Here is a 10807-nt window from a genome sequence, read left to right on the forward strand (position 1 = left end):
CTCAGCGGAGGTAGGCACGGAAGTTTTTTTAGTACCACTACCATTTGCCATAGTACCGCTATCCCTAGCGGTAGTATCGTGAGGTCGAGCGGTAGTAATGCTACGGCGGTTCTACTGGCCTTTTTCCTCCTCACAGTTGTTTTTCAAAGGGGTACTACCGCCCTAGCGGTAGTGCCGGTCCTTGGAGCGGTAGTACCACTCTGTGCGGGCTGTGGGCATAACGGTTGGATTTTTCCCCACCTATAAAAGGGGGTCTTCTTCCCATTGAACCTTATCTCTTAAGCTCGTGTTCTTCCCCCATTGTTGACCTTCTTCGAGCTTGCTAACTCTCAATCCCTCCAATGATTCTTGCTAGTTATTGAGGGAAAAGAGAGAGGAGATCTAGATCCATGTTTCCACCAATCACTTTCTCCTCTAAGTGAGGGGAACCCCTTGGATCTAGATCTTGGAGTTCTTCATGTTCTTATTTCGTTGTTCCTCTCATTTTACTCCCTAGCATTAGTTGCTTTGGTGGGATTTGGGTGAGAAGGACTTGGGAACTCCGTGTGCCCTTGCCATTGCATTTGGTGCATCGGTTTGAGTTCTCCATGTGATACGTGGAAGTTTCAAGTTGAGAAGCTTATTACTCTTGGGTGCTTGGTACCCTTGAGCTTGTTACTCTTGGGTGTTTGGACATCCTAGAGCTTGTTCCTCTTGGGTGCCTTGGCGCCCTAGACGGTTGGTGTTGTTCGGAGCTCAATCATTATGGTGTAAAGCTCCGGGCAAGAGTCGGGGTCTCCAATTAGGTTGTGGAGATCGCCCCGAGCAATTTGACGGGTACCGGTGACCGCCCCCAAGGGTTGCCAAAGTGTATGGGTTAGGTGACCGCCCCCAAGGGTTGCCATTTGTACGGGTTCGGTGATCGCCCTCAAGGGTCCCGTAGTGGAATCACGGCATCTTGCATTGTGCAAGGGCGTGAGGAGATCACGGTGGCCCTAGTGGCTTCTTGGGGAGCATTGTGCCTCCACATCGCTCCAAATGGAGATTAGCATCCGCAAGGGTGTGAACTTTGGGATACATCGTCGTCTCTGAGTGCCTCGGTTATCTCTTACCCGAGCCCTTTACTTATGCACTTTACTTTGTGATAGCCATATTGGTCTTTGTCATATATCTTGCTATCACATAGTTGCTTATCTTGCTTAGCATAAGTTGTTGGTGCACATAGGTGAGCCTAGTTGTTGTAGGTTTTGTGCTTGACAAATTAACCGTTAGGTTTATTCCGCATTTGTTCAAGCCTCTGCCGTAATTATTTTAAAACGCCTATTCACCCCCCCTCTAGGCGACATCCACGATCTTTCACCAACAAACTAGGGAACAAAAGGTAAAGCTAATCAAGCGCCATAGAAAAGGAAGCAGCAGTAGCACGAATCTTGGAAATCATGAGCATCATATCATCCATGTCCTACACTTCAGCGAGCGGCTGTCATTGCTATAATACGGTAATCAATTCAAACAAAGTCAATGGGCTTAGCAAAAAAATATGCTCAATAGTAAACTTGTTACGCATAGTGCATAAAGACAAACCAACAACTATAAAAGCAACCCAAAAGAGATGTCTCAATTGGATAGAGAGAAGAGTGAGGTGACTGTGAAGCCACGTAAAGTTTTTAGGGTCCCAATTCATGTTTATTTAAGATCGTACACAACTCCACATGAACTCAGCTAGGGTATAGTTAAACAGAATATACTCCACATTCTTAACCATACTACAAAGAGCGCAAGTTGCATTAGCCTGTCGTGATCTTTTATAATTTGGTCACTACACAACAAGCGTCCCCAAATCACTTGCCACAACTCTAAAGCTAAGCATGTAGCATAAGGATTTAACTTAGAAATTACAAGAAGTGGCCTGGGATCAGGTTGCTATGTAGGAAGCAAGGCAATAAGAAATTGACGGCTCCTACGCGTCAACCGACTGATTTCATTGAGAAACCAGTCGGGTCACTAGCCGTCCTATACGTCCACTCGCAACTGTTAGATCAGTCAATGCACCCTCTGTATTTTCTCCTCTAATTGCACGAACCTGCACCCCTACTTCGTTCCCTCCTCTGGCCACGACAAGACAAACAACGTTAGTCCCTGTCGCCGCCTGGCTCACAGCTGCCACTCCGCCGCGCTTCCCGTTAACGAAGTTGAATGTTCGCAGCACCAGCCATACACATCATCTCCTCTTGCAGCAGTCGTCATCGACAAAGCAATATCGCCGGAAGCCATCACGGCGATGCCGGCTTGCAACATCAGGAGTGTTGCAACGTAGCACCGGCCACCGGCAGTGCCCCTACACATCACGCCGCCCATCTCACTTGTAGCACTAGCAGCATCGACGAGGGCTGCATTGAGGCACCGACGCGGCCATCCAGCATGCATCTCCGGTGGCACTTATGAGGGATGCATCGCAGCGCTGGCGGGTGCTGCATGGAAGCACTGACAACCAAGTGGTGCTCCATCGTAGAATCATAGTGCTCAATTGCAGCTGCATCATAGCAGTGATGGCTCCTGGCGAAGCATCATTGCAGCTCCATGGCACCACCACATGACCCGATGATGCTCCATTGAAGCTCCATGGCAGCATGTCATAGCTGATGACGCTCCATCATAGCACGGCGGCCCTCCATTGCATCATCACTACACGACCCCGTTGAAGCGGCAACGATGTCTTGAACCACCAAGTGGTTGCATCCACGGGCCACTACCGCTAGTATCATGGACTAACGCCAAGCCATGGTGGTCGACAAACCTTGCAGCACCACCATGTGAGTGGCGCGAGCGGGCTTGCAACACTTGTGGTGTGGCCGCCCGATTAATTAACACGGCGGTATCGGTACTAAAACCGGCAGACCTCGAGGTAGGGGTCCCAAGCAGTGGATCTTGGATCTATGGGTAACAGGGGATGAAGGAGACATTATTTACCCAGGTCCGGTCCCTCTCGAAGAGGTAATACCCTACGTCCTGCTTTGATTGTATTGATGATTGTGTATCAAGTACATGCTTGATCTACCTCGAGATCATAAGTTATGTTCTAACCCCAGGTCTACATGGTTGTAATTATGACCATCCTTTCTAGGACCTAACCTCCTAGTTTATACTGGGGGTACCTAGGGTTACACATGGTCGGTTATCAATCTAGCGATACGCATGCCGCCAGGCCGACACAAGTCTTTGAGTACACGTCAAGTTTTCAGTGAAGTCCATCTTGATAACACCGAAGTATGATGCTTTCAGAGTCCTTCCTTAAGAGAACAGTGGGCCATAATCTCAGCCCATGGACCGCGGGCCAACTAGGTTGGTACACCCTAGTCCAGGACACCGTCAGGCGGGCACTAATTTGGGAGGATTCTATGGGATTGAGGGAGGGATGAGAGAGGAGAGATGGGATGGAGAGCAGAGCTCCGAGGAAAATGAGATGTGATAAGAAATAAAGTGGAGGACGCGAGCGTGGGTGGGCACGTGGCATGCTACTGAGGAGGTTTACATGACTGATTAATCAGTCGGTAGATTTTAATTGGGTTCCTAAGAAATTACATTGATCCATCTCACTTGGCATCAACGAAAGTCCCAGTTGCTAGCATGGAGCTCAGAAACGTGCGATACAGTGTTGCCACATTACAAGAAGAGAATAGGGAAACAATCCTTCAACAAACCATCCCCGGGCTACCATTCAAGAAAAAACCTATAAGACATTTCAGATCTGATGGTTAATTTGACTTGTGTCTGAAATTCGTCACCAAGTTTAAGCAAGGATTTCTATAACTGGGAGCAGCTTCAAGACACAAAGAAAATAGGTTCTCTAAGCATGAAATATTTAGCACTAAGAATATGACCCCCAATGGGTTTCATAACAGTTTGGTTGGCAAAGTTTCCACCACCACTTCATCATAAGGCATTTGTTCATGATTACCATATTTATAATCCCCAACCTCCAAGCCTTTTGTGTTTACGCATGATTCTCCATCTAACGAGCCTATGCTTCTTCTTATCAATACAATTCCATAAAAATGCACTACGGTGCTCGTCAAAGCACTCATGTGTACCATCTGACAAACGGTAGAAGCCCATGTGATGCATGGGAATGCTAGAAAGACAAGATTTAGTAAGGATCATTCCCCTTAGGACGAGTTAAAGTTTGGACCCTGGTAAGTACCACACATGTGGCACGAACACATGGCAATTCCAACCATTTTTATGGCAACTTTAGTGATGTGAGGATGGAAACTTTAGTTGTCAAGCATGGCAAATTCCTTTTAGGATGGCAAGTTTTAGTTTTCTTGGGGTTTGTTTTTTCTTTTTGGATGGCAACTTTATTTGTAAAAAACTTCAGGGCCGGAGTGCTTCATGCCACACATGTGGCACTTATCATTTGGGTAAACTTTCCATCCCAAGGATGAACCCTCTGCCCAACCTTATGAACAATAGGAAAGAAAATTGATGGCTAACAACTTCCTATCGACAATAGGGATCGCCAAAAAATTCATGGGGATAAAACCAAGTTTACAATTCAAGAGATTAGCAATTCTGACCTGCTCAACCTCCGGACAACCCAAAACTACGACCTCGCTTTTAAAGAGGCTTATCTTATGGCCAGTTGTAGCCTAAAAAGCAAGAAAGTTAGCTAACTGAAGATCATTCTTTTCGATAAGAATGACAATGTGTTAGTGTATTGAAAGTGAGAGATCCCTCAGGAATTCATTGGGTCGCAACACCACTAATATGACCAGCATTACATGATGCGTCAAGGATACTAGAGAGTGTATCCATAACAAATTAAATAACAAAGGGCCATTTGGCGCATGCCCCTGCCATTCTGCAAATAAGGGCCAACCACACCGTTAACAGGCATCACAGTGTGCCCACTGGTAACAAGTTGCATGTTATGATGAACAAAAATCAGGACAAAATCCTTCCAAGGAGAAGCATCCCAAAGGATTTTTTTTTTGAAACGGAGGCAAAAGATTTGCCTCATCTATTAAATGAGAAGGATAGAGTGTTTTGGAGTGTTACAAGAGCTGACCCAACACACATCACGGCCTGACAATTACTCGCTTATTACAATGTTACCTACATTCTTAGTGCCGGCGGTTACCCAAAGCTTTGCCTCATTGGTTACAAGTTGGAGAAGGCTTGTAGGCGGCGCACTCTTGTGGCGAAATACCCTAGCGTTTCTCTCATTCCAAATTGTCCACGAGACAAGCATAGTGAGGGAGGCCATAGCTCGCCTGTGGGGGTTCGTCATGTCGGTCCTCTTGTCCCACCATTTGAAGAGGGATGCGTGGAGATGCCAAGTGGTGGTGTCCATGTGCACAAGCCCAAATTTTTGGATGACCATGTTCCATAGCCGTGTAGAGTAGCGGCACCGAACGAAGAGGTGAACGGTCGTCTCTTGTTCTCTCTTGCATAGGGGGCAAAGGCCACAGTTTGCCCAGCCACGACGCTCCAAGCGGTCGGCAGTCCAAATCCGCCCTTCCAAGGCAAGCCATGCGAAAAACTTAACTTTCGGAGGGGCCCAGGCTTTCCACACCATGAAGTCCATATGGGATAGCGTCAGGCCTAGGAACTGCGCCTTGTAAGCAGTGGACACTGAGTAGATCCCGTCCATGGAGTGCTTCCACACTATGTCGTCCTCGGCATCGTCATCTATGTGAAAGTCATGAGTGAGCATCCAAAGGGTGAAGAACTCCCGCACGTGGTCGCCGGTGATGATGGTGTCCCTCTTGATCTGAAGCATCCAAGCGTTCGCCCTAAGGGCGTTGCGCACCTTCCAAGTTTTCCTCCTTGAGGCTTTAAAGATCAGAGGAGCAATGTCCTTGGGCTTGCGGCCAAGAAGCCGAGGGGAGTCCCAAAAAGGTGTTTTTGCACCATTGCCCATGACTATCATGGTGGATGCATAGAAGTAATCATGGTCTTCAACAGTACATGGGTTACCCAAACCCACCCAAAGTTTGCTCGGCTCCTTCCATTCGTACCACAACCATCTCAATCTTAATGCACGAGAAAACTTGTCAGTGTTTAGCACCCCGAGGCCTCCGTATGCTGAAGGGCGGCAAACAATTTCCTAATTGACTTTGCACCGCGCGCCGGTTGTCTTGTCAGATCCAGACCAAAGGAAGGCTCTCTCAATCTTGTTCAGGTTGTGGAGAGTTCCTTGCGGGACAATCAATGGCGTGATGGAGTATATCGCTTGAGAAGCGACCACAGATTTGACAAGTGCCGTTCGACCAATGGTGGTGATGTTTTGGCCCTCCCAAGTGACCAACTTGCCAGCCGCTTTGTCCTCCAGATATTGGAAATCAATTTTCCGAAGCTGCCAAACCGATAGCGGAAGGCCCAAATATTTTATGGGAAAAGAGGCCCGTGTCGCCGGCATATTGCTGAGGATGTGTTCCAGGTCCAGGTTGGCACATCTAATGGGACCACGGAACTTTTTTGGAGATTGGTGCACAGGCCCATGACATCGCCGAAGCCTCTGAGGATGCTCGACAGGTTGTCGATGTCTGACTTGATCGGAGCCATGAAAACCGCCGCGTCGTCAGTGTACAAGGAGCTTCTCACCATGGCCCCTCGCCCGCGAAGCTTGTGAATAAGGCCCTTATGAGTTGCCAGCTCAAGGATGTGGAGAAGCGGGTCTATTGCCAGCACGAATAGCAGAGGTGAAAGAGGGTCCCCTTGCTTGAAACCGCTGCCATGCTTAATGGGTGGTCCAGGGATGCCGTTGAGGAGGAACCGCGATGATGACGAGGAAAGCAAAGCTGCGACCCAATCCCTAAACTTATCTGGCAGACCTTTTCGCTGAAGCAAGTCCAGAATGTATTCCCATTTGACCGAGTCAAAGGCTTTTTTGATGTCTAGCTTGAAAAGGAGGACGGGAGTCTTGCACTTATGGAGCCGATGGGCGAAGTTGCGAACGTACATGAAGTTGTCATGAATGCTCCTTTTCTTAATGAATGCACTCTACGCATGGGAGACAAGGGCGCCCATGTGGAGTGCGAGCCTTAGGGATAGCACCTTGGCAATGATTTTTGCGACGGCATGAATAAGGCTAATGGGCCTGTAGTCGAAAATGCCCTCCACCCCTCTTTTTTGGGCAACAACACCACGTTGGCAGAGTTGAGCCATTGGAGGTTGTTAGTGCGAAGGGCGCCGAAACAGCTAATGACTCTCATGATGTCATGTTTGATGTAGCTCCAACATCTCTTGAAGAAAAGCCCGGTGAACCCGTCAGGGTGGGTGCCTTGTCGCCAGGCATCTCCTTAATGGCCTCCCGCACCTCATCCTCAGTTATATCATTGCCAAGCTCGTGGAGATCAACTCATGCAATTTATGTGCTTTCTCAGAGTCAAGCTTTAGAATGATGGCTTCACACCCACTAGCTTGAAGGTCGTGAATAACTTCGTGGAGAGACACAATCCCATGCATAATGTTACAACCCTTGATATACGCTGTTTACGAGAGGTTGATGGTTTTATGCGCTATCGGAGACAAACAACTAGCGAAGGCTTTGGCAATAAATAGAACGTTAATGAGGGCTATGGGGTGCAATCGGCGGATATTACCCATCCTTTTACATTTGGGGATAAGAGAAAGAACGGTATTAAGGCATGCCCAGGCAGAACCTTGAATAATAAGATAAATGGGGTCCTTGATTGTTTCCCAAAACTTTTTAAGAAAGGAGGCCAGGAAAACACGTGAACCAAGGGTAGTGTTAGATTTGGAAGAAAAGTCAACGTTGCCAAAACTTTCATTAGAGAAGGGAATCACGAAAGCCAAGTTATCATCATTAAAAAGACGTTTGTCAATGGACCAAACACCAGAGCCAGGACAAGGCCCAGTTTAACAGTCGTCTAAATCACACGCCGATATTTTGTACTCCCTTCGTTTCAAAATTCTTGTTTTAAATTTGTCTAGATACAGATGTACCTAATACTAAAATGTGACTTGGTACATCCATATTTACACAAATCTAAGACAAGAATTTTGGAACGGAGGGAATACTTTTTATGAACTTCTATAATAGACCTGAGTCTTTTGTCTTAAACACACACACGCTCTTCATGCAAAAACAATGATAGTTTTCTTGGAACTGTGCTGTTTCACAACGAAGCACAATGGTGGATGAATCTTCACAATAACAAAACCGAAAAAATGTAACTATAGCATATACTCCTCCTTCCAAGTACGTACGTTGTTCAGATGCACACATACATACATCTTGCTTGTCGTATGCAGTGCACTGAAGTAACAAAACACTCACCTTTCATTCCCACGGACCACTCCACACACCCCAACAAAATATAGCCATCACATATGGTTCTGATGCTGATGATGCATGCGACCTGTATAACTTCTTTTTCTCTTTGGAAAAGCAGGTTGTTGCATAACTAGAGGCGCGCAAGCGTCTGCAGGTCGACAGGGTGGACGTCGGAGGGCTGGGCGGCGCTGTAGGCCCGCCTCCCGACGAGGATGTTGGCGGCCTCCGTTGGGTGGAAGGCGTCCCAGAAGAGGTACTCGTTCCTGTTGGCGCACGGCGTCTGGAAGGGCAGGCACGTCACCTGCCCGTTGTTCCTCCCCACCCCGCAGCACCCCTTGTCCAGCACCGTCAGGCCTGCATCCACATCCCTCCATTTCTGTCAGTTTCAGACTCTCCGTACAAACGTGCAGCTCGGTACCAGATTCCTTCCTTACCGTTGGCTCCCGGCGACCTGATGATGTCCTGGAAGATCCCGTAGGCGTTGATGTAGGTGAAGTGCGCCCCCGGCAGCGTGTTGAACTGGTCCACCAGCTCTACCAGCTTCTGGTTGAAGATCTCGATGGCGCCGTTGATCCGCGCCACGCAGGTGACCCCGTCGGAGCTCTGCTGCGCCAGCTCGTTCGGGCTGCACCCCACCTGCCCCACCCCCATCAGCGCCACCTTCCTCGCCCCGTTGTTGTACAGGATCTGCAAGCACGTACATACATAAACAGCATCAGCCAACAGCCATGCATGCATTTTCACTTACACTCGATCGTACGTGCTGGCAGTACGTACCCTGAGCTGCTGCGTGTACTGGCTGACGAGCACGTCGGCGTACTGCTCCGGGGTGTACTGCCGGCTGGTGGCGTAGACGGCGGGCATGAAGTAGTTGTTGAGGTAGTCGTTGCTGCCCATGCCCACCGTGAAGATGCACTGGCTCAGGTGGTTCGCCGCGGAGTCCTCGTCCCCCAGGATGCTCACCAGCTGCTGCACCGCCGCCTGGTAGTTCTGGAGCTGCCCGCCGAAGCTTATGCGCTGGCCCTGCATACCATGTTTACCAGTGTGCGTGCAACATTAATTAGCCACATTGGGATCATATATAGTATCACGTTTCTTCTGCGAAAAAGAAGAGAAAAAAAGTTTGTAAATACGTGCCAGTTGCTGGCCGGTCTCGTCTCTGATTCCGGCCGCAGCTGAGGCGAAGTTGACGCCGGAGAGGAGTTGATCATTGTTTGCGCCCGCGTACGCTGGGATGTAGTCGTCGAAGCCCAGAAGCCGAGCTGAAAGCAACATAAAATAATGATATTAATTCATTAAACGTGCGGGTGCTAATCCAAACTGGTGTTCTTTTTTTTATGAGGGAATCTTTTTCTTTTGATGATGCATGCATGAATGGAAGTAGACCTAGACAGGGTCGACATCTACATCATTAAACTAATTTAGTCACTAGTTCGTTAGTACGCCAGACAAAATCGACATAGATATGCCTGTATGCACGAGTACATTACAGATCCGCAGTGGCCTCCTTTAGCCTTGATTCCAGTCCAAGTCCAGCAATCATCTGGGCTCTGGCTACAGACACAGTCACGGGGTGCTGCTTAACTGGTTCTGAGTGTCCCAGCTGCATCCGTTCGGCGCGCTCCTTAACTAACATCGTGTCCGCCCGTGTGCGTCATGGATGTTTTTCCCTTTTTTAGATACCAACCTAGCTAGCATAATGGAGACATCGTCATCACGGCAAGTGAAGGGGTCTTTGGTTGACCACAAATAAACGCCTCGTACGTTCACCCGATATGTGCAGTCTTAACTCGACTAGGAAATTACGGAGCTGCTGCAATCACATGCATATTGATCGAACTAAAAGGACCCTTCATCTGATAAGCACCTTTACTTTACAGAAGCTAAGCACGGGGAAATAAAAGAAAAGAAAAAGAAATGGGAGCGGGTTCTTACAGATGGCGTCGACGGTGGTGAGGCCGTTGCTGAAGCGCCCGGTGGCTCCGCCGGGGAAGTCGATGCCGTAGGGCGGGTAGTTGGCCCGCGCCAGCGACGCGATGTCGTTGTTGTTCCCGTTGTCCACCAGCGAGTCCCCGAACACGAAGTAGCACGGCACCTGCGGATCGGCGCGCGCACCCGGCCCGGACGCGGCCACCAGAAGTACCAGCAGCAGCAGCCACGGCGAGACACGCTCCATTCCTCGCCGCCGTGCTAGCTAGCTAGCTAGCTGCTTAACTTGGAAGGTTCGAGGCCGGCCGGCGGACGGGATGGGTAGGTGGGCGGAGGAAATGTGTGATCGACCGGAAGAGACCGGCACATTCGAGCTGTATTTATAGGGCAGCTGGTTGATGGTGGCTAGAGCTAGATCATGTAATGGCCGGGGCGCGCTCGATCCGGAGTGAACGGTTGCTGTAGCGCTGCAGTGGAGACGCTCCGGAAGTCATCCGGATCGGGCTACCTCTGCATGTGCGTCGTGCATGCATGGTTGGAGCAGTCACGGTTGGGTCGCCGTGGGGCCGTATTGATTGAGCACCACGCGTCGTAGTT

The 10807-nt window shown here is 49.1% G+C and overlaps 1 protein-coding gene across 1 annotated transcript; it reads right to left on the reverse strand.

Annotated features, from left to right (window-relative positions):
• Nucleotides 1–8081: 8081 nt before the first annotated feature.
• On the reverse strand, nt 8082–10568 carry LOC119281467 (GDSL esterase/lipase At5g45670-like). The gene is made up of 5 exons (XM_037561980.1): nt 10217–10568; nt 9419–9543; nt 9059–9304; nt 8716–8968; nt 8082–8635 (listed from the first exon to the last, which is right to left on the reverse strand). Exons 1-5 carry the CDS (start codon nt 10455–10457, stop codon nt 8412–8414), a joined length of 1089 nt encoding a protein of 362 aa, XP_037417877.1. The 5' UTR covers nt 10458–10568; the 3' UTR covers nt 8082–8411.
• Nucleotides 10569–10807: the final 239 nt, after the last annotated feature.

Source organism: Triticum dicoccoides, chromosome 3B (genome assembly GCF_002162155.2).
Source record: "Triticum dicoccoides isolate Atlit2015 ecotype Zavitan chromosome 3B, WEW_v2.0, whole genome shotgun sequence".
Classification (NCBI taxonomy): Eukaryota; Viridiplantae; Streptophyta; class Magnoliopsida; order Poales; family Poaceae; genus Triticum; species Triticum dicoccoides.